The sequence below is a fragment of the Bos indicus genome, chromosome 8 (assembly GCF_029378745.1).
Source record: "Bos indicus isolate NIAB-ARS_2022 breed Sahiwal x Tharparkar chromosome 8, NIAB-ARS_B.indTharparkar_mat_pri_1.0, whole genome shotgun sequence".
NCBI classification, from domain to species: Eukaryota; Metazoa; Chordata; class Mammalia; order Artiodactyla; family Bovidae; genus Bos; species Bos indicus.
The window spans coordinates 53,108,529-53,133,541 of record NC_091767.1 but is presented as its reverse complement, the minus strand read 5'-3'; the positions used below and the strand labels follow the sequence as shown (position 1 = coordinate 53,133,541).

Sequence of the window (25,013 nt, the reverse complement as noted above, 5' to 3'; positions counted from 1 at the left end):
AAAGGTGATAATAAGAAAGAAATTTTCCTTCATTATCTGATGCTTGAACATTTTAGAAAAGTGTAATCAAGGCACTGAGGACTGCAAATTACAACTAATTATAAAAAATAAAGATCATGTCATGTTCAGCTCTATATCCCTCCACTTGCCAGCATCTCATATGTTGACCACTATAGAGCAGGTGTCAATAAACAGCAAAATAAATATAAAAAGTTATTACCTATTAAAATACTTACATCATCTTCATAGCGAATATGGATGTTGGAAATTTTCACTTGAAGATTTTTTATGATCTGGGTAATTAATTTTTCTGTGAAAGTGTCCTGTTTCTCCACAAGCTGTTTTTCTACAATTGCAAATATTCATTTTTAATATGAATGAAAAAAACATTCTATGAGTATCTGTATTGAAATAATAGAAATGCTACCTTCTTAAAGAAAGAAATCTGTAATTAGACTACTAAGTCTCCTTTCCAAGTATCTTACATATCAAAAGACTTTCCTGGGTGACTAAATGCACACAGTTTTCAAAACCTACTTTCTTGTCCAAACTAATGCTTATCATGTAGAATTTATTGGCATCAAATTTTATAATTTCTGTAGGTATACCTGAGTACATAAGGACATGAAAAACAGTAAGATTATTAGGTAAGAATTATAACAGGATCATATTAGAAGAGTCAGAAACAGTAGCAAAGAAAGAATCTCCCTTAAAATTTGTACTATCATCATAAGGTGTCTGTGGATAGAAGTATAAAACAGCTGAATATGCTCCTTCTCTAATAAACACAAAATAGGAAGATATAAGATTCTCTCCCTCTCCCCTTTTAAGCAAAAATGAAAGATGTTCATTTGTTTCATTTTTCAAAATGAGATTAAACAATCTTCTTCAATACTTTCTAGGAAAATAGAAAGAATAAAAAATCGAGGTTCCTAATTTTTTTTAACATGCTGATAACCACTAATTACTAACACTTTTGCCCCCACTTAAAAATGCCAATGAAAGCGATCTTTTTCTAGTCCTATTTCACCTGTATACACTTATTATTTATCTTTTCCTCTAATGACCTGCTGCTGCTAAGTCACTTCAGTCGTGTCCAACTCTTAGCGACCCCATGGACTGCAGCCTACCAGGCTCCTCCGTCCCTGGGATTCTCCAGGCAAGAACACCGGAGTGGGGTGCCATTGCCTTCTCCGACTACTTCCTAATTCAGCTGACCCAGAAAGTCTCAGAGAAAGAAAAGCTGATGAAGGTATTCTCATACTTGCATCAAAGGGAAGCATGAGTGAACGAACATACTGAACAGGACTTTAGAATTAATAAACAGAAGTAGAAAAAAACTCTTTGAAGATGAGAGTTTTTTATTTTAAATGTTGAATCCCACCACTACCTAATAAAATCCTCTGCTCTATAAATTTAGTTATTCAATTAAATGCTAAATTTTTATTTCCCTATCAACTAGTTTCTTTCGGACTTCCTTACCCAGCTCAGATTCCTTAATACATTATTTCACCAACATTTTAAACTCTTCTGCTTTCTTTTTTCTCCTTTTTCTTCTGTCAATAAAGTTCCAAGCCGACACAAATCCAAACTCTACTTTTTATATAAACGTGTATGCCTTGCCAGGTGAGTAGGGGAGAAGAAAATTACCACAAAACAGACTGCAATTACTTTAAGTTAGTCATTACCAACTTCAACTAACCAACAACCTTACTACATTTCTCCAATCAACTTGTTCACACTCCAGAGTAACCATCTTAAAATTCCTCTTGGTACTCTTCAAAAGTCCAACAATTCTTTCACTGCTCTTTTTACTCTTAGCAAACCACTTTACAACTATGAAGAAACCAAAGCTTCCTCTCTGCAATCATCACTAAATCGAAATAGCAATTTCTAAGGTAACCAAGGACCTCCATGTCATAAATAAAATGATTATTTCTTAATCCTCAATATACCTGATAAATCAGCAGGATCTGACATATTCTTCACTTTCCAAACCACTCTTTTCCCATCGAAATGTAACCTCCAAATTTCCTACTATAATACTTACCTAACCACTCTTTCTTGGTCTTTTTTTTTTTTTTGCTGTTTTCCTCCTCTACACAATCCTTAAATGTTGGCTTTCTTTAGGGCTTAGTTCTAGAAATGTTTCTCTTCTCATTTTATACTGTTGCTGCAGAGAATCTCATTCATACCTTACAGCCTGAACTATCTTCCTAACGCTGACAACTCTCAAAAGTATATTGAATAATGCAGGAAGTAAGATATGATCACAGAGTAGTTGGTACATTCAGTAAACTACAAATAGGCCAGTATGGCTGGAACAAAGAACAGAAAAGATATGAAAGGGATGGGGTCAGTAAAAGGCTGGAAAGGTAGACAAGATTCAAGTCATAAGAGCAACAAAGTATTTTGTTGAAGAGTTCAAAATTCTATCTGATAACAGGTATAATGGATGAATCTTAAGCATGGCCATTTATATTTTAGATTTAAGTATAACTAGGAGGCACTTCTGATTAAACATGAGTTTGCATCTATTTTTCTCTTCCTCAGTAAAACCCCATGAAGGCAAAAGGGGAAAAATGGATAAATCTCCAAGACAAAAAGAAAAGAGTGTAGAAGAATAAGAGAAAGCTTAAAAAATTCAGAAGCTGGAAAGCAGATGGGCTTAGACAACATGACAGAACAAGAAATTTGATCTCAAATGCCCATAAATTGAGATGCCAATAAAATACAATATGAGCTAAAAAAAGAACCCTGGGAAGATTCAGTAACTGGAATCCTCTGAAAATATAAATGGCAAAGAGGTGGAAGAAGAAGGTGATCATATAAGGATTGGCTTAAAGTCTGTATATTGAGTAGTTAGATTTCTAGGTATCCTTCCTCTTCCAATCCACAGGATCAAGCAATTATCCTTTTTCCCACTCCATAAGAAGCAAATGTTTATTCTGGAGACAATAAAACTGACAGGCTCCAGACTCTGAGACTATGTATGTGAGGGTACAAGGAAATCCATCATGCCAAAATGGACATACTAAGTAAAAGGTCTATGTAATAAATGTTAAGACCCACATCCAACTGCTAATCAAAACTAGGGATCTGACTTCCCATGATAAGCAAATGGTCAATAAGCAGACAAAAAGATGCTAAAATACTAATTTTTACACACAGATACACAATGGAATCTTATTCAGCCTTAAAAAGAAAACTGTGACAAATGCTACAACATGGATAAACCTTGAAGACATAAAGTGAAAGTAAAGTCACTCAGTCCTGTCCGACATTATGAAGACATAATACTTTACATGGGGAAATAAACCACTGAAGAAAATACAAATACTATATGATTCCACTTGCATGATTACTCAGAACAGTCAAAACCAAACAGACAAAAAGCAAAATTGCAGTTTTTCCCGGGTCTGGGGGTAAAGGGGGAAAGAATGGGTGTGTTATTGTCTATCGAGTGTAAAGTTTCAATTTTACAAGATGAAAAGAGATATGGGGAGAGATGATGATAGTGGATGCAATACAATAAATGTATTTAATACCACTGAACTACTTAAAAGTCATTAAGAAGGCAAATTTTATATGAACACTACAATAAAAAATTTTTTTAAAAAAAGAGGATGAGGGTATGGATGAAAGACAATAGAGATGAAAACATAAGAAGTATTGCCAGGAATTGTGGTAAATCTCCTTTTTTTAATGCCTTTTTTTTACTTGTTTGCCAACCAGTAAATCGTTTATTATTGCTTTCTTTTTATTTAAAAAGTAAGTTAATGGCAAGGACATTTTGAGCAGTACACACACAACTCTTCTAAGATGCTTAGCATCAAAGGATGGAGGAGCATAAGCTAACCATAGGAACATGACTTGATGCTTAAAAGATAAGAGAGGCTATGGCATATTTACATGTCAAAGAGAAAGCTTCACTAGAAGGAAAAGTTAAGAGTCAGAGTACAGGAGTGTAGATGTTGATGGTTATATAAAGAACTCCTACCATTACTCCATTATCATCAACAGCAGTAAGTGGAAAGGGGTTAGATTTCTGCAGGACATCTCTAATACTAACAAAAGAAGGGGACTAAAGTAATGGACCATTTTGGTCTAAGCTGAACAGGAATGTATGTGACGCCAGAGGGTAAACAGATTTGGAAATATATCAAGAAACTAAGTATCTCCAAAAGGTGAAGAACTGATAAAAGTGGAATAAGGAAGAGAAGACTAGAAAGGTTAAAAAAAAAAACCTCATGAAATTAACTACTAAAAAACTAACCTCATCCTTATAAGTTTGGAATATTATTTGCACTAAGGTAAATTTCTATAAGGTAAAATTTCTATAAACATGATAAAACATAGAAACCACATTAAAATTCTTGTAATAAAACTATCATATTTTTAAAGTAATCTCAGTGCTTCCAGAAGAAAATAATATAGTAATGTAATAAATATTTAGCTCTTTTCTGCTTTTCTTATTACCATTCTTATTGTTATCTTTACCTTGATCAGCTACTTTTCGTTTTGCTTCTTCTATTCTTTTCAATTCCTGTTGCTTTGCTTCAAAGAGTTGTTTTTCTTCTTTTATAGGATCATATTTTATTCCTGCAGAAAGTATAAAAAAGGAAGACTCTTAATTACCTTAAATTTAAATATACTCATTCCAAAAAATATCCTGGAAAATAATCACTAATTCAAAGTTCACAAAAATTGAGGGTAAAAACCAATTTACTTTATATTACCAAAATAACACATTTAAATATTTAAAAAGCTCAAAAAATTCACCAAAATTATTTGAACAAATTATCAAATATAAAGATTTTTTCACATTAAAAAAAGGAGTAATTGAAATGACAATGTTTAAAATTTGACTTACTAGAAGAAGGCACTATGAGTAAATAAACGCCTTCCAATACAGCTTCAACTGGTTGGGTATAAAGGTTTTTCCATGGAATTATAAGATTAAGAGTACCTATATGAAAAAAAAGAAAAAATATTATTCTTTCAATCTAGATTTACTATCAGCCTATTTTCTATCAAGCACTAAGGGAAATAACAAAGTAGTCTTTGACTTTACGAGCTCATTAACTTTATAGAAAGCTATTTTACAACAATAAACTAAAAGTCTTTTTAGTGATGATTTGAAATTATCTGTATTAGTATTGTTGGAAAATCTACTAAAAAATGTTCTAAATATTTACAAGTTTCTATTGTGGTGATATGTACCACAAACATATCAGTATTATCCTTCCGTTAATCAATAATCTTTGATAAAATAAGATTGATTTGTACCAATTCTTATTCAAAATCTCTAAATATTTTTCTTATACGATAAAAAGGAAGATTACATACTTTATACAAGTATATTTTATAGCGATTTTACACACTATGTACATATTTGTATATATATGATATTTGCATAAGTATGATTATCATAAGTGTATATACTCATAAATTCCTATGATAATAATCAAGGATCCTGGGCAATATTAGAAAATCATTTCAACTAATAAAAATATTTTGCTACAACCCAACAGCAAAGTATTTTAAAAGCATTAGATTTCTTAAACTAAAGAATATGATGTAAAGGACTCATTATACTATTAATTCTAGTTTTATGTATTTTATGTATTTAGTATATGTAGAAAACTTCTACAATAATTTTTAATATTAAAAAATATTTTTAGAAAGTATGAATCTCTAGATTTAAAATTAGTTGTCATGATCAGGGAAGGAAAAGACATACTAAATACATTATTGGTGCATTAACTCCTTAGAAGGAAACCTACGACAAATCTAGACAGTGTATTAAAAACCAAAAACAGCACTTTACCAACAAAGGTCAGCATAATCTAAGCTATGGTTTTTCCAGAAGTGATGTATAGATGTGAGAGTTCAACCATAAAGAAGGCTGAGCACCCAAGAATTGATGCTTTTGAATTATGGTGCTAGAGAAGACTTGAGAGTCCCTTGGACTGCCTGGACCAGTCAATCCTAAAGGAATCAGTCCTGAATATTCACTGGAAGGACTGATGCTGAGGCTAAAGCTCCAATACTCTGGCTACCTGATGTGAAGAGTCAACTCACTGGAAAAGACCCTGATGCTGGGAAAGATTGAAGGCAAAAGGAGAAGAGGGGAGCAGAGGATGAAATGGTTAGATGGTATCAACGACTCAGTGGACATGAATTTGAGCAAACTCCAGGAGATAGTGAAGAACAGGGAAGCCTGTGCTGCAGTCCATGGAGTCTCAAAGAGTCAGACACAACTTAGTGACTGAAAAACAATACTACATACTTAGACATACTGTATTATGTAACTCCAAAAACCCATGTTTTTAAAAATGCCAAATCAAGAAAAAGATTTCTCCATACTAATTTAGAGAAAAATAAACTACCTGACTTCTAAAAGAGGAATAGCTTTCTAAGTTTTAAAATCAGAGAAGATAGTGACCATTTTAAATTTCTATACTAACAATATACCATTTGTACCACTAAGCATTTGTTTTAAACCAAATCATTTTTTCCTTCCTTATGAAGGGCAGGCTTCTTATTATAGAAAATTTAGAAAAATCAGAAAAAATACATAAGAAGGTACTTTAAAAATCTTCCACATGAAAACAATTACTTTGAAAGTATGTATGTAAGTATATTTGATATGTATGCAATTCTGCATCTTAAATGAGGAAAACTTTGAAAAATCAGTAAGATTAACAACCCCCATTAATGGCAAGGGGACAATATGTTCTTATAAAACTGGTTGCACCACTACATCACTCATTTGGAAATGTGTACTTCATTTAGCAGACTGTGTTCCTACTATAAGCCAAGTATTGTGCTAAGTGAAGATATTAAAATTTTAAAATTAAATCCACTTCTCAAAAAACTTACTGTCTAGAAGAAAAAATAATGATATTAAATAATGGCAGTTTCTATGATAGAGATATGCAAATGAAACCTTAAATGACTCTCAAGATTATCTTATGTATTAGGTATCAGTTCAGTGTACTTTCTACCACCTTACATTAACACTGAAAATTTACCCTGTCATCATTTTTAAACATGGTCAGAAAAGAAAAGAGAAAACAGAAATAATGAAGGCACTAAATGAAAGCAAGTCTACCTACTGTCCTTATATCATTTTCTAGAATAGATGTTAAATTTATATACACTGATTTACAATGATCATAGTTATAAAATTCAATGACTTTCAAAATACTTTCAAAAAGTATATGAAAATGTTTACTGTAAATTTTTGGACCAATAGAAATAAGATTACATTGTTCAAATTTTGTAATATGCAATATTGAGAAATAAGGGAGGTCAAATCAATATGGATTATGAGGAATCTTTATTAATGATAATTTAAAAATATATAAAATCCTACATACACCATGATTACAAGTCAAAATGTTCACATGTAAAAAACCTTATAAAAATTTGCAAAAATAAATATACTAGGTAGAAAAGTAATGGGTGACATTTTCCCCATTTTATTTATACTAAGTAGTGTTTAAATTATGGGGGCAAAAGGAAGAAGAGAAACAGAATTAAGAGTCCTAGCAATGTAAATGAAAAAAGCTTCTTTGGCATATGGTCTAATAACTATAAGAGCACAAAATTGTGGAGATTTTCATTAGGTAATTTATATAAGCTTTCAAAACACCTTATTCTCCAAGTGACACCAATACATTGCAATAACATTATATAAATTCTTCTACACAAATTATCTGCATACTACTACTTTTAAGTCACAGATAATAATACTATCATCTTGCACAATATGTAAACCAATAGTTTAAACAACAAAGTTAAAACAATAAACTGAAATAATTTAAGAAATGAAACATATATGTCTTTATTAAACACATTTGAATCAATTTCTGCTCAATGTAATTCTGCTCAACCAGTATATGTAAACTACAAAAACTAGAAATGTAATACAACAAAATTAGCATAGTGTTTCCTAGAAAACTAACAGAACAGAAACCAGGTTTTTGACTGGTTCCTGACCAAACTGCCTGGAGGATCCAGACCCAATTCCTTATACCACTTATCCATGGCCAATCAGAATACAGCAATGATAACTAGTCAGAAACTTAAACTGAGACAGTCATGCTCTCCACTAGTTTTAATGCTTTGGATCTCAACTCATTTCAACACTTAACAAGATGTATAATTTCACAAGTATTGGGGCTTCCCTGGTGGCAGGGGTTAAGAATCCACCTTGCAATGCAAGGGACACTGGTTTGATCCCTGGTCCAGGAAGACACTACATGCCACTGGGCAACTGGGCATGTGTGCCAAAACTACTGAGCCCACACTGCACTCTGGAGCCCACAAGTTCTAACTACTAAGCCCATGTTACAACTACTGAAGCCCATGTGCCCTAGAGCCTGTACTCCACAACAAAAGAAACTGCTGCAGTGAGAAGCCCTCACAGCACAACGAGAGAGTAGCTCCCACTCACCACAACTAGGGAAAGCTCGCCTGCAACAACGAAGCCCCAGTACAGCTAGAAATATGATTTTAAAGTATTTCACAGGTATTCAACAGGGATATATGGACCACAACAGACATTAAGTTACACAACAAAGTTTTATATAGGTGAAAACACATGATTCTTTTAATTTATGCTCAGAAACATTATATCACATTATAGAGATACTAGACATATTATTCTGGTTACATGTCTAACAGGAGGACATACAAATAACAAAGACAGCTTACCTATATGGCCAACTTTAATTTTAAATGGTACGTCCAGTTGACTCTACAAAAAAATATATATGCAAAATCTTAGTACATACACAGTTTGCAAAACACATAACTAATTTTTTCTTCCCAAGATTACTTAAGGGATTTAAGTTAACTTAGCCTGGTAGGCTGTAGTCCATGGGATCGCTAAGAGTCAGACACGACTGAGCGACTTCACTTTCACTTTTCACTTTCATGCATTGGAGAAGGAAATGGCAACCCACTCCAGTGTTCTTGCCTGGAGAATCCCAGGGACGGGGGAGCCTGGTGGGCTGCCGTCTATGGGATGGCACAGAGTCAGACACGACTGAAGCGACTTAGCAGCAGCAGCAGCAGCAACATCTTCTCTTTACCTTCAGTACTTATTTAAGTTTCTAAATACATAACTGCAATATCTTCAAATCCATAAAATTCAGAGCCTGATCACCTTAAATAGCGAAAGATTCTACAGCAATACTGACCACCAAAGTTACTCATACCAGAATCACTACAGCTTTTACACTGTTTGAAAAAGAAAACAAAGTGGGAAATTTCACTGTCAGTGTGTATTTGAAGGGAAACTAAACCACTAGTGCAAAAAATATCCTCAAATAAATTTCTCCTCATTCAATAGGAGAAAAGACAACCTTTTCAATAAATGGTACTAGGATAACTGGATATCCACTTGCAAAAAGAATGTAGTTGACCCTTATCTTATACCATATATGAAAATTAACTCGGAATGAACCAAAGATCTAATGTAAGAACTAAAACTATAAAATGTTCAGAAGAAAACAAAATCATGTGATTTCTTGGATATCACATGAAAACCACAGGCAACAACAATTTTTAAAAAAAGATGAATTCGATTTCATCAAAATTTAACTTTTTACATAAAAAATGTTTGTATATAACACTGTTACAGAAGCAAAAGACAACCCACAAAATGTGAGGAAGTATTTGCAAATCATATCTTCTGACAAAGGGAAATATCCAAAGTATGTAAAGAACCAAAGTGCACCACCCCCCCAAAAAAAACCATGATTTTAAAAAATCAGCAATGCTTTTCAATAGACATTTCTATTTCTCCAAAGAACATATAAAAATGGTCAACAAGCACATGTAAAGATGCTCAACCTCACTAATCATTGGAGAAGCAGTAAGGAAAACCAGTAAGATTTACCACTTCATGCTCATTAGGATAGTTATTATCAAAAAAACAGAAAGTAAATGTTTTCAAGGATATGGAAAATTGGAATTCACGTACTGCTGGTAGGAATTCAGGTATACTTCATTTTACTGTGCTTTACTTTGTTGCACTTCCCAGGTACTGATATTTTTTTTTTTTTTGGTTTTGTCTTTTTTTTTTTAATCAAATTGAAGGTTTGTGGCAATCCTTCATCGAGGAAATCTATCAGTGCCACTTTCCCAACAGCATTAGTTTTTAACTGATGTACGTACGCTGGTTTTTTAGACTAGGTAGCACAGTGGTAAAGAATCTGCCTGCCAATGCAGGAGATGCAAGAGACGCGGGTTTGATCTTCAGGTTGGAAGATCCCCTGGAGTAGGAAATGGCAACCCATTGCAGTGTTCTTGCCTAGAAAATTCCATGGACAAAGAGCCTGGTGGGCTACAGTCTGTCAGGTTGCAAAGAGACACACATGACTGAGCAACTGAGCATATACACACAGAGTGTAAACATAATTTTTAAATACCCTGGGAAACCAAAACCTTCCGTGACTTGCTTTTTTGTGACCATATTCACTTGACTGTAGCTGACTGGAAACGAACCTACGAAATCTCCAAGGTGCGCCTACATTATGTGGCTCAACTGCTTTGGGAACAGTGTGGCGGCGGTTCAATGGCTCAGCCGTGCCCGACCCCTGTGACCCCATGGACTGGAGCCCAGCAGGCTCCTCCGTCCCTGAGCTTCCTGAACAATAGTACTGGAGTGTACTGCCATTTCCTTCTCCAGGGCAGTCTTCCCAACCCAGGAATCAAAACCGGGCCTCCTGCATTGCAGGTGAATTCTTTATGGACTGAGTTAGTGTGGGGGGTCCTAAAAAGGCTAAACATACAATTACTAAATAATCCATCAATTTCACTCCTAAGTATTTACCCACAGGAATGAAAGCTAGGATTTGAACAGACATGAATACTAATATTCATAGCAGCATTATCCACAAGAGACAGAGGCAAAAACAACCCAAGTGTACATCAACAGAAAAGTGACCAAAATGCAGTATATACATACAATACTATTCAGCCTTCATAAAAAGGAGTGATTTCCTGATACCTGCTACAACATGGATGAACCTCAAAGGAATTATGTTAAGTAAACTAGATAAAAAATGACAAACATAGCAGGATTCCATTTATATGAGGTACTTGGAATAGGCAAATTAAGTGAAGCAGAAGTTAGCAGGGTGAGTGGAGAAAGGGAATGGGGAGTTATGTTATTTCTTACTGGTGACAAAGCCTTCCTTAGTGTAATAAAAATGTTCCAGAAATACATACTGATGATGGCTGCACAACAGTGTTAATGCTACTGTATTCTATGGCAAAAAATATATATATATGATTAAAATGGTACCAGGAAAAAAAAAAAAAACTGAAGATGACTGGAGAGGTAAGTTAAAAATCTAAAATGAAAGCATACGGGAAGAGACAAATTTTAGAAATATTTTTAGTGGGGGAAATTACAGTCAGGTTGTATTTCTATGGAGATTGAAAGTCCATTTTGCAAAATTCACAGTTTTTAAAAATTACTTTAAGAAGTTTTCTTAAACTTAAATAATTTAAGATGACAAATCAGGAAGATGTTCATGTAACCTAAATGTAACCTGTTCATGGAACCTAACATAAGAAAGTGCTTATTGTCAAAACATACCAGGGCATTTTCTTTAATTTCAAGATTCTTCAGGGCCACAGCTCCTAAAAGAAAAAAACAAAATGAATAAAAAACTAAAAGTGAAATATTCAAATAAACTTTAACAAGGTAGGTATACTTCATTCCTAAATGTCCTATCAAGGAAAACAGTTATCAAAATGTAAATAGAAACAGAATCCAACTATAATTGTTGGCTCCCCTTCATTCTTCAACTTAGTCTAAGATTCTACGTTTGAGCAAACATCATTTAAGTTCTGACCTATACAGCGTAGCTCAAGGATAATGGATATATTTTCATCAAAATTATACAAATAATATGAATCTACCAACATAGCATGATGTAAGAAATTACTGGAAAAAATGACTGCTTAAGTATATTTGCAATGAGCAACTGGAAAGATTTTTAATTCAACCATGTGAGATTAATAAGGATTTCTTATTAATTAGAGATACTGAGTGTTGTCCTATCTTGCTCTGTTTTAATTCTGCTACAGAAAATGAATGCCTTCACTTTTAGGCAGTAATTTGAATATGAGTAACTCGATCACAATAAACTGTGGAAAATTCTGAAAGAGATGGGAATACCAGACCACCTGGCCTGCCTCTTGAGAAACCTATATGCAGGTCAGGAAGCAACAGTTAGAACTGGACAGGGAACAACAGACTGGTTCCATATAGGAAAAGGAGTATGTCAAGGCTGTATATTGTCACCCTGCTTATTTAACTTCTATGCAGAGTACATCATGAGAAACGCTAGGCTGGAAGAAGCACAAGCTGGAATCAAGATTGCCAGGAGAAATATTAATAACCTCAGATATGCAGATGACACCACCCTTATAGCAGAAAGTGAAGAGGAACTAAAAAGCCTCTCGATGAATGTGAAAAAGTTGGCTTAAAGCTCAACATTGAGAAAACTAAGATCATGGCATCCAGTCCCATCACTTCATGGGAAATAGATGGGGAAACAGTGGAAACAGTGTCAGACTTTATTTTTTTGGGCTCCAAAATCACTGCAAATGATGACTGCAGCCATGAAATTAAAAGACACTTACTCCTTGGAAGGAAAGTTATGACCAACCTAGAAAGCATATTAAAAAGCAGAGACATTACTTTGCCAACAAAGGTCCGTCTAGTCAAGGCTATGGTTTTTCCAGTAGTCATGTATGGACGTGAGAGTTGAACTGTGAAGAAAGCTGAGCGCCGAAGAACTGATGCTTTTAACTGTGGTGTTAGAGAAGACTCTTGAGAGTCCCTTGGACTGCAAGGAGATCCAACCAGTCCATCCTAAAGGAGATCAGTCCTGGATGTTCACTGGAAGGACTGATACTGAAGCTGAAACTCCAATACTTTGGCCACCTCATGCGAAGAGTTGACTCATTGGAAAAGACCCTGATGCTGGGAGGGATTGGGGGCGGGAGGAGAAGGGGACGACAGAGGATGAGATGGCTAGATGGCATCACTGTCTCGATGGACATGAGTTTGGGTGAACTCCGGGAATTGGTGATGGACACGGAGGCCTGGCATGCTGCCATTCATGGGATCGCAAAGAGTTGGACACGACTGAGCGAAAGAACTGAACTGAACTGTTATCTAGATGTTCACATGATATACGGGGAAAACACCAAGAAGTAACATCAGTGAACATCTAATAGAAGTGACTTGTACAATTAGAAACAAACATTAATATATTGGGGTACTGACCAATATATATTGGGTGAATGACACAGGTATATAGAGTATCATTTACTGTTTTTTCTTTTTTTTTTTTTAATTATACATTTTTTATTGTGGTATAATACAAACAACAAAATTAACCATCAGCCGTTTTAAAGCATCTGGTTCAGTGGTATGAAATACATTCACATTTTTGTGTGGCCATCACCACTATCCATCCTCATAACTCTTTTTATCTTGTAAAACTGAAACGTTATAAACAATAACTTCCCGTTTCTCCTCTAACCCCAGCTCCTGGAAAGCACCATTATATAATGTTCAACAGTATAGCTTAAACTTTCCATTTATGGCTAATTCTTTGAACTGGCAGCTTTGAATTTTTTTTAAATCAATATACTACACAGACATAAGATGAATTAGTACAACTGGAAAAAGTATTATACTGTAAAATGTTATTTTACATTAAAATGTATCTTCTCTAAATAAATAGCTTTAAGTCTACAATGTTATATATCTCTATATACTGGTTAAAAATTAAACTTGATAGAAAAAATATTTCTATCAAATATATTTTAACAAATTTTAAAAGGGCTTCCAGTGCAACAAAATGAAAACTACATGATACTGAAGAAAAATTAAGAGGTAACAACATTTAATTTGTCCAAAGTTAATATCCACATATAAAACTAAATTTAGATATTAGCAGTACCATTTAAAGTACAAGTGATTTTAGATTTGGGGTTTTTCTGATTACGACAAGTTTTGCACAGCAATCTATGCAACTGTTTTAAGTTGCCGATCTCAAATGAATTTTTTAAAAACATGTATTTGCACTCTCCTCCCTTCACTATGACTATTTTTGATACTAAATTTTGTATCTAATTATTTTTTGTATCCCTTCACAATGACTACTTTTCATACTATGTTTTGTATCTAATTATTTTGTGTATCCGCCGTCTATGGGGTTGCACAGAGTCCGACACGACCGAAGTGACTTAGCAGTAGCAGTAACAGCTTATTTTGGGCTTCCCTGGTGGCTCAGTGGTAAAGGCTGCCTGTCAATGCAGGAGACACAGGTTTGGTTCCTGGGGAAGATCCCCTGGAGAAGGAAATGGCAATCCACTCCAGTATTCTTGCCTGGGAAATCCCACAGAGAGAGGAGCTTAGTGGGCTATAGTCCATGGGGTCACAAAAGAGTTGGACAAAACTGATTGATGAAACAACAACAGCTTATTGTGGGTGTCGATAACTTTTCTACTTTCATCTTTAAACCTCCCTACTAGTTTTGTGTGTGTGGATGACTTCCTACCTTTACTGTCTGTTTGCCTTTACCAGTGACCTTTTTGTTTAATAATATTCTTATTTTCAATTACGGTCTTCTTTTTTCACCTAAAGAAGGTTCCTTTAACAACTGTTGTAAAGCTGATTTGGCAGTGCTGAACTCTTTCAGCTTTTGCTTGATTGTAAACTTTTGATCTCTCCATTAAATCTCAAGGAGAGCCCTGCTGGGTACAGTATTCTTGAAGGTAGATTTTATCATTTAATCACCTTGAATATATTGTGCCATTCTCTTCTAGCCTGCAGAGTTTCTCCTAAAAATCAGCGGATAACCTTATAGAGATTCCCTTGTATGTTATATGCGTTTTTTTTCCCTTGTTGCTTTTAGTATTTTCTCATTGTCTTTAATTTTTGTCAATTTGACTAATGTATGTCTCTGTGAGTTCCTCCTTGGGTTTATCATGCATGGGACTCTGCACTTCCTTGACTTAAAAGTATTTCCTTTCTCATGTAGGGATGTTTGGGCTTTTATGTTTTGCATAGACTGCTATACACAAAAACATCACTGTGACCACAAACCAAAATCTGTAATAGATATACACAAGGAATCCCAAACATAACACAAAAGATACTCGTCAAATCACAGGAGAACAAAGGTGGCGGGGGGCGGGGGAGAAAGGGAGAAAACCTACAACAACAAATACAAAACTGCTAACAAAATGACAGTAAGAACATACGAATCAATAATTAAGTTAAATATAAGTGGACTAAACACTCCAACTGAAAGACACAGAGTGGCTGAATGGATACAGAAACAAGACCCACTACACAAGACTCACTTCAGATCTAGAGACACACACACTGAGAGAGAATGAAAAAAGGTATTTCATGTAAACAGAAATCAAAAGAAAGCCTAACTAGGAATATTTATATCACATGAAATACTTTAAAGATTGCTACAAACTAGTACAACCACTATGGAGAACAGTGTGGAGATTCCTTAAAAAACTGGAAATAGAACTCCCATATGACCCAGCAATCCCACTGCTGGGCATACACACCGAGGAAACCAGAAGTGAAAGAGACATGTGTACCCCAATGTTCATCGCAGCACTGTTTATAATAGCCAGGACATGGAAGCAACCTAGATGTCCATCAGCAAACAAATGGATAAGAAAGCTGTGGTACATATACACAATGGAATATTACTCAGCCATTAAAAAGAATGCATTTGAAGCAGTTCTAATGAGGTAGATGAAATTGGAGCCTATAATACTGAGTGAAGTAAGTCAGAAAGAAAAACAACAACATAGTATATTAACGCATATATATGGAATTTAGAAAGATGGTAATGATGACCCTATATGTGAGACAGCAAAAGAGACACAGATGTAAAGAACAGACTTTTGGACTCTGTGGGAGAAGGCGAGGGTGGGATGATTTGAGATAGCATTTAAACATATATATTATTATCATATGTGAAATAGATCGCCAGTCCAGGTTCAATGCATAAGACAGGGTGCTCAGGGCTAGTGCACTGGGATGACCCTGGGGGATGTGATGGGGAGGGAGGTGGGAGGGGGTTCAGGATGGGGAACACATGTACACCCATGGCCGATTCATGTGAATGTATGGCAAAAAGCACCACAATAGTATAAAGTAATTAGCCTCCAATTAAAATAAATTTTTAAAAAGATTGCTACAAAAAATAGAAAAGAACATTACATACTGATCAAAGGATCAAACCAAGAAGATAAAACAACTGTAAATATATGTGTACCCAAGAGAAGAGCAACTAAATATATAAGGCAAATCTTAAAAGATGAAAAAGGAGACATCAACAGTAACACAATAATAGTTGGGATTTTAACAACCTTATGTACATCAATGGACAGATCATCCAGACAGAAAATCAAACTGGAAACCCTGGACTTAAAGGACAGACTATACCACATCTACTTAACTGATATATAGACAGAATTCAATCAAAAAGCGGCAGGATACACATTCTTTTTAAATGCACATAGAACATTCTCCAGAATAGATCACATGTTGGACCACAAAGCAGGCCTCAGTAAATTTAAGAAAACTGAAATCGTATCAAGCATCTCTTCCAACCACAAAGCTATAAGGTGAGAAACTCACTAAAAACAACTGCAAAAAACACAAATACATGGGTTAATCAATATGTTACTAAACAATCAATGGATCACTGAAGAAATAAAAGAGGAAATTTTATTTTTTTTTAATTTTATTTTTAAACTTCATATAATTGTATTAGTTTTGCCAAATATCAAAATGAATCCGCCACAGGTATACATGTGTTCCCCATCCTGAACCCTCCTCCCTCCTCCCTCCCCATACCATCCCTCTGGGTCGTCCCAGTGCACTAGCCCCAGGCATCCAGTATCGTGCATCGAACCTGGACTGGCATCTCGTTTCTTACATGATATTTTACGTGTTTCAATGTCATTCTCCCAAATCTTCCCACCCTCTCCCACAGAGTCCATAAGACTGTTCTATACATCAGTGTCTCTTTTGCTGTCTCGTACACTGGGTTATTGTTACCATCTTTCTAAATTCCATATATATGCTTTAGTATACTGTATTGATGTTTTTCCTTCTGGCTTACTTCACTCTGTATAATAGGCTCCAGTTTCATCCACCTCATTAGAACTGATTCAAATGTATTCTTTTTAATGGCTGAGTAATACTCCATTGTGTATATGTACTACAGCTTGCTTATCCATTCATCTGCTGATAGACATCTAGGTTGCTTTCATGTCCTGGCTATTATAAACAGTGCTGCAATGAACATTGGGGTACATGTGTCTCTTTCCCTTCTGGTTTCCTCAGTGTGTATGCCCAGCAGTGGGATTGCTGGATCATAAGGCAGTTCTATTTCCAGTTTTTTAAGGAATCTCCACACTGTTCTCCATAGTGGCTGTACTAGTTTGCATTCCCACCAACAGTGTAAGAGGGTTCCCTTTTCTCCACACCCTCTCCAGCATTTATTATTTGTAGACTTTTGGATCGCAGCCATTCTGACTGGTGTGAGATGGTACCTCACAGTGGTTTTGATTTGCATTTCTCTGATAATGTGTGATGTTGAGCATCTTTTCATGTGTTTGTTAGCCATCTGTATGTCTTCTTTGGAGAAATGTCTATTTAGTTCTTTGGCCCATTTTTTGATTGGGTCATTTATTTTTCTGGAGTTAGGAAAAAAGGCAATTTTAAATATACCTAGAGACAAATGAAAAAACAACAATCCAAAACCTATGGGAAGCAGCAAAAGCAGTCATGAGGGAAGTTTATAGCAATACAAGCTTACCTCAGGAAACAGGAAAAATCTCAATTAAAAAAACCTAACTTTATACCTAAAGCAACTGAGATAAAGAACAAACAAAACTCAAAGTTAGCAGAAGGAAAGAAATCATAAACATCAGAGCAGAAATAAGTGAAATAGAGACCAAGAAAATAGAAAAGAAAAAGTAAACTAAAAGCTGCTACTTTGAAAACACACAAAGTCTCCAAGACTGAACCAGGAAGCAAAAGAAAGCATGAGCAGGCCAATGACAAGTACTATAATTTAACCTGTGATTAAAAACTCCCAATAAACAAAAACTCCAGGACCTGATGGTTTCACAGGCAAATTCTACCAAACACTTAGAGTTAACACCTATTCTTCTAAAACTACTCCATAAATTTCAGAGGAAGAACACTTCCAAACCCATTCCATGAAGACACCATCATCTTGATACCAAAACCAAAAATACCACAAAAAAGAAAACAAAATAACAGGCTGGTATCACTAATGACCACATATGCTACAATCCTCAATAAAATACTAGTAAACTGACTAAAACAATACATTAAGAGGCTTATACACCATGATCAAGTGGAATTTATCCCAGGGATGCAGGGAATTTTCAATCTCCACACAACAATCAGTGTGATGCAGCACATTAGTAAACTGAAGAATAAAACCCTTATGACTCTCTCAACAGATGCAGAAACAGCTTTTGATAAATTTAACATGTATGAGAAAGATGCTCCAGATAATCTCAACATAACAAAGACCATATATGACAAACCCACAGCTACTATTATACTCAATGCTGAAAAGCTGAAAGCATTTCCTCTAAGATCAAGAACAAGACAAGTATGTCCACTCTTGCCACATTTATTCAATATAGATTTGGAAGTCCTAGCCAGAGCAGGGAAGAAAAAGAAATAAAATGAATCCAAACTGGGAAGGAAAAAGTAAAATTGTCACTGCAGATGACATGGTACTATACCCAGAAAATCCTTAAGATGCACCAGAAAGCTACTGGAGTTCATCAATGAATTCTGTAAATTGTAGAATACAAAATTAACATAGAGAAGTCTGTTGCATTTCTATACACTATAAAAAAAAAAACAACCAATATATTACTGCATCAAAAAGAATAATGTACCTAGGAATAAATCTAACCAAAGAGGTACAAGACCTGTATTCAGGAAAAAAACAAAAAATAATCATACTACCCAATGCGAAGATAGACTCAGTGTAACCCCTATCAAAATACCAATGGTATTTTTCACAGAACAAGAACAAATAATTTTGCATGGAAACACAGAAGACCCTGAATAGCCCAAACAATCTTGAAAAAGAACAGAGCTGGAGCAATCACCCTCTCTGACTTCAGACTGTACTACAAAGCTATCATTATCAAACTCCAGGAGATAGTTAGCAAACTCTGGGAGACACTGAAGGACAGGGAAGCCTGGCATGCTGCAGTCCATTGGGCCGCAAAGAGTTGGACATGACCAAACAACTAAACAACAAAAAAATCATCATCCAAACAGTATAGTACTGGCACAAAAACAGACACATTGATCAATGTAAGAGCAGAGTCCAGAAATACATGCCCATATTTACAGTCAATTAGTCTACAATAATATACAATGGAGAAAACAGTCTCTTCAGTAAGTGGTGCTGAGAAAACTGGACAGCCACATGTAAAAGAATAAAATTAAAACATTTTATAACACCATATACAAAAATAAATTCAACCTGGATTAAAGACCTAATTGCAGCAGTATTTTTTTGGATCCATCTTCTAGAGCAAAGAAAAAGGCAGAAAAAGTGTATCTAAGCTTAAAGCTTTTGTACAGCAAAGAAAATTATCGACAAAACAAAAAGACAAACCTACTGAATAGGAGAAAATATTTCCAAATGATAAGACCAATAAGGAGACAATACCCAACATATATTAACAGCTCATAGACCTAGCAATCCCAATACTGGGCATATATCACAAGGAAACCAGAACTGAAAGAGACGCATGTACAGCAATGTTCACTGCAGCACTATTTACAATAGCTAGGACACGGAGAAGGCAATGGCGACCCACTCCAGTATTCTTGCCTGGAAAATCCCATGGATGGAGGAGCCTGGTAGGCTGCAGTCCATGGGGTCACTAAGAGTCGGACACGACTGAGTGACTTCCCTTTCACTTTTCACTTTCGTGCATTGGAGAAGGAAATAGCAACCCACTCCAGTGTTCTTGCCTGGAGAATCCCAGGGACAGGGGAGCCTGGTGGGCAGCCATCTATGGGGTCGCACAGAGTCGGACATGACTGAAGCGACTTAGCAGCAGCAGCAGGACATGGAAGCAACCTAGATATCCATCAACAGATGAATGTATGAGGAAGTTGTGGTACATATACATGATGGAATATTACTCAGCTAGTAAAAGGAACTCATTTGAGTCAATTCTAATAAGATGGATGAACCTAGAACCTATTATACAGAAGTGAAGTAAGTCAGAAAAAGACAAATACTGTATATTAACGCATATATACAGAACTTAGATGGTACTGACAATACTACATGCAGGCAAGCAAAGGAGACACAGACATAAAGAACATACTTTTGGACTCAGTGGGAGAAGGAGAGGGTTGGAAGACTTGAGAGAACAGCACTGAAACATGTACATTACCATATGTAAAACAGATGACCAGTGTGAGCTCAGAGACCAATGCATGAAGCACCACCCAATTGGTGCTCTGGGACAACATAAAGGGATGGGGTGGGGAAGGAGCTGGGAGGGGGGTTTAGAATGGGGGGACACTTGTATACCCGTGGCTGATTCATGTTGATGTATGGCAAAAACCATTACAATAGTGTAATTCTCCTCCAACTAAAATAAATTAATTTTTTTTTAAAAAATAGCTGATATAACTCAATATCAAACCCCCCCACTGAGAAATTAAATTCCCTGGGGGCCCAGTGGTTGAGACTCCATGTTTCCACTGTATGGAGGGGACCCAGGCTTGACCCCTGGTAAGGGGACTAAGACCCCACATACCACATAGAGTGGCAAAAAAAAAAAAAACCAAGACTGAAAAATGAGCAAAGGAACTGAATAGGCATTTTCCCAAAGAAGACATGAAGATGGGCAACAGGCATAGGAAAACACACCCAAGATCATTAATCATCAGGGAAATGCAAATCAAAACCACAATAAGATATCACCTCACACCTGTCAGAATGGTTGTCATCAAAAAGAAGACAAGTAACTAATGTTGCTAAGGATGTGGAGAAGAGAGAACCCTGGTACACAGTTGGTGAGAATGTAAAGTGATGCAGCCACTGTGGAAGACACTGTGGAAGTTTCTCAAAATCTAAAAATATAACTACCAGATGACTCAGCAATTCCACTCCTGGGTATATATTCAGAAAAAAAAAACACTAATTGGAAAATATACATGCACCCCAATGCTCATAGATTGGCATTGGGGTGCATGTATAATGCCCCAGATTATTTACAAGTGCCAAGAAATGGAAGGAACTCAAGTGTCCATCAACAGATGAGTGGATGAAGAAAATGTAATACACACATAAAATGGAATAATAGCCTAAGAAAGAATAAAATATTGCCATTTGCAGCAACACAGACAGACTTGGAAGGCATTATGCTAAGTGAAATAAATCAGAGAAAGTATATTACTTACATGTGGAGTCTAAAAAAATGCAACTAGTGAATAAAACAAATAAGAAGCAAACTCACAAATATACAGAACAACCTAGTGGTTACCAGTGGGGAGAGGGAAGGAGGGAGGAACAATACAGAGATGAAGGGGGAAAAGGTTATTATGCGATTATACGAAATCATATATGTGAAACTTTTGAAAATTGTAAAGCACTAACAGACTTAAAGACTCTTTCCTTCAATGAAAAAATAAATTAGAAATAAAAATAAAATGTGACTATGTGATAATTTCTATTTTGTCCTGTCCATAAATTTACAATACTGAACAAGTTTGAAAATGTACATTTTAAATAAAGTTTAAGTCATTTCACATACCTTTTTAAAAATCAGCAAGCTTAAAGATATGTAAATATTAATAACATAGCTTCCAAATAAACTTCCATAATAAAATAATAAAAACTTCTGAACTGAAATGTAAAGAGAAAGATAAAATTAAAATGATAAAACAATGTCCAAGAACCGTAGGACAATTCTAAAAGCTGTAACCTAGGCATAATAGGAATACCAGAAGGCAAATAAGGAGAGAGGAGCAAATGTATACATTTGGAGCAATAATGGCTAAGAAATTTCTGAAATTAATTATAAAGTCACCAAACCACAGAGCCAGGAAGCTCCAAAAATACCACGCAGGAAAATAATAAAAAGTTTACCCTTAGGCATATCATAGTCAAACTGCAGAAAACGGTGACTAAAAAATCTTGAATATGATTCAGAAAATCCATTTCATATATATTCAAAGGCAAAGAAAATGGGGTACCAGAAAGATTCCTGCATTCCCATGTTTACTGCACATTATTGACAATAGCCAAAATATGGAAACCAGTTAGTGTCATCAAGATGAATAGATAAAGATGTGGTTTATATATAAAGGGAATATTAAGCCATGAAAAAGAAAGCCTGTCATTTGGAACAACATAGATGGACCCCCTTTAAGGGGTTTATGGTGACATAAGACAGATGAGGAAAGATAAACACTGTATGATATAATTTATTTAAAGAATCTAAAAGAGTCAAAGAAACAGTAAAACAGTGGTGACCAGGGATTAGAAAGTGGCAGAATTGGGGAAATGTTAAAAAACACAAACTAGCAACTAGGAGATAATTTAAGTTCTGGAGATCTAATGCAGAGCAGAGTGACTACAGTCAAAAATACTGTATTATATACTTCAACACTGTTGAGAGACTAAATCTTAAGCGTTCCGACCACACACACACACACAAATGATGTGTATGTGATATGATGGAGGTGTTAGCTAAAGCTATGGTGGTAATCACACTGCAATACACAAAGTATCAAGCCAACACGTTGCACACCTGAAACTTACACAACGTTGTATATAAATTCCACCAACTGTAAGTCTTGAAAGAAAGTAGAAAACACACACACACTCCAATAGAGGTGTAAGAATAACTGGATTGAAAACTCACTAGAGAAAATACAAAGCAATCTTCAACAGGCAAAAAAAAAAAAAAATTAGAAAACCTGAAGACAGGTCATTTGAAAATACTAGGAACAAAAAAGAAAACAATGAAGAAAAGGGAACAGAGGCTAAGGAACTTATGGTACATCATTAAGTGGGTCAATACGTACACAATGGGAGCCCAGGAGAAGAGATACAGCACATTAATCATGGACTCCACGAGGAAGAAAGATAAATATAGAGTTATTTGAACAATAATAGCTAGAAATTTGAGGAAACACACGAATATACAAATTTTAAGAATCCCAAGCAAGAAACAGAATAATGAAAGAGAGACTATTAAAGGCAACAAGAGAAAAGCAACTTCACATGTACAAAGGATCCTCAATAAGATTATCATGGGTTTCTCAGCAGAAACAGTGCAACCAAAGTAACAAGGTAATGATATATTTAAAGTACTGAATTAAAATTGAAAAACTGTCAACCAAACATTATACCCAGCAAAAATGAGGGTAAAATTAAGATACTAATGTCAGATAAAAATTGAGGGAGTTCATTTCCAAGACAGCTGCCTTACAAGAAATTTTAAAGTCCTATAAGTAAAAAAAAAAAAAAAAGAACACTAGGTGCTAACTTGAACTTACACAGAAATATAAAGTTCTCCAGTAAAGGCAGATAAATAGGCAAATATAAAAACCAGTATGACAGTGGTCCTCTTCTCCTTTGCCTTTCCCTTCTCTTCTCTTCACAGCTGTTTGTAAGGCCTCCTCAGACAACTATTTTGCATTTTTACAAAGGAGAAAAGGAAAGATATACCCATTTGAATGCAGAGTTCCAAAGAATAGCAAGGAGAGATAAGAAAGCCTTCCTCAGTGATCAATGCAATGAAACAGAAGAAAATAATAGAATGGGAAAGACTAGGGATCTCTTCAAGAAAATTAAAGACCTAGGGAACATTTCATGCAAAGATGGGCTCGATAAAAGACAGAAATGGCATGGACCTAACAGAAGCAGAAGATATTAAGAAGAGGTGGCAAGAAGACACAGAAGAACTATGCAAAAAAGATATTTACAACCCACATAATCATGATGGTGTGATCACTCACCTAGAGCCAGACATCCTGGAATGTGAAGTCAAGTGGGCCTTACGAAACATCACTATGAACAAAGCTAGTGGAGGTAGGTGATGGAATTCCAGTTGAGCTATTTCAAATTCTAAATGATGATGCTGTGAAAGTGCTGCACTCAATATGCCAGCAAATTTGGAAAACTCAGCAGTGGCCACAGGATTGTGAAAGGTCAGTTTTCATTCCAATCCCAAAAAAAGGCAATGCCAAAGAATGCTCAAACTACTGCACAACTGCACTCATCTCACATGCTAGTAAAGTAATGCTCAAAATTCTCCAAGCCAGGCTTCAACAGTACGTAAACCATGAACTTCCAGATGTTCAAGCTAGATTTAGAAAAGGCAGAAGAACCAGAGATCAAATTGTCAACACCCACTGGATTATCAAAAAATCAAGCGAGTTCCAGAAAAATATCTACTTCTGCTTTAGTGACTACGCCAAAGTCTTTGTGTGGATCACAACAAACTGTGGAAAATTCTCAAAGAGGTGGGAAAACCAGACCACCTGACCTGCCTCCTGAGAAATCTGTGTGCAGGTCAGAAAGCAACAGTTAGAACTGGACATGGAATACAGACTGGTTCCAAATTGGGAAAGGAGTATGTCAAGGCTGTATATTGTCACCCTGCTTATTTAACTTATATACAGACTACATCATGAGAAATGCTAGACGGGATGAAACATAAGCTGGAGTCAAGATTGCTGGGAGAAATATCAATAACCTCAGATATGCAGATGACACCACACCTATGGGAGAAAAGCGAATAAGAACTAAAGAGCCTCTTGAAAAAGTGAAAGAGGAGAGTGAAAAAGTTGGCTTAAAGCTCAACATTCAGAAAACGAAGATCATGGCATCTGG

At 35.5% G+C, this 25,013-nt stretch overlaps 1 protein-coding gene across 2 annotated transcripts in view; it reads right to left on the bottom strand.

The window, feature by feature from the left end:
* Positions 1–25,013, bottom strand: part of VPS13A (vacuolar protein sorting 13 homolog A) — a 276,506-nt gene that overhangs the window by 238,109 nt on the left and 13,384 nt on the right. For both annotated transcript variants that reach the window (XR_011567943.1, XM_070794243.1), the window contains exons 2-6: positions 11,621–11,664; positions 8,725–8,767; positions 4,874–4,969; positions 4,501–4,602; positions 237–346 (exon numbers count right to left, since the gene is read on the bottom strand). Coding sequence is in view for 1 of the 2 variants with exons in the window: in XM_070794243.1 (XP_070650344.1) it covers positions 237–346; positions 4,501–4,602; positions 4,874–4,969; positions 8,725–8,767; positions 11,621–11,664 (395 nt within the window). In the remaining variant the exon portion in view is untranslated. The remainder of the gene's footprint in view (positions 1–236; positions 347–4,500; positions 4,603–4,873; positions 4,970–8,724; positions 8,768–11,620; positions 11,665–25,013) is intronic.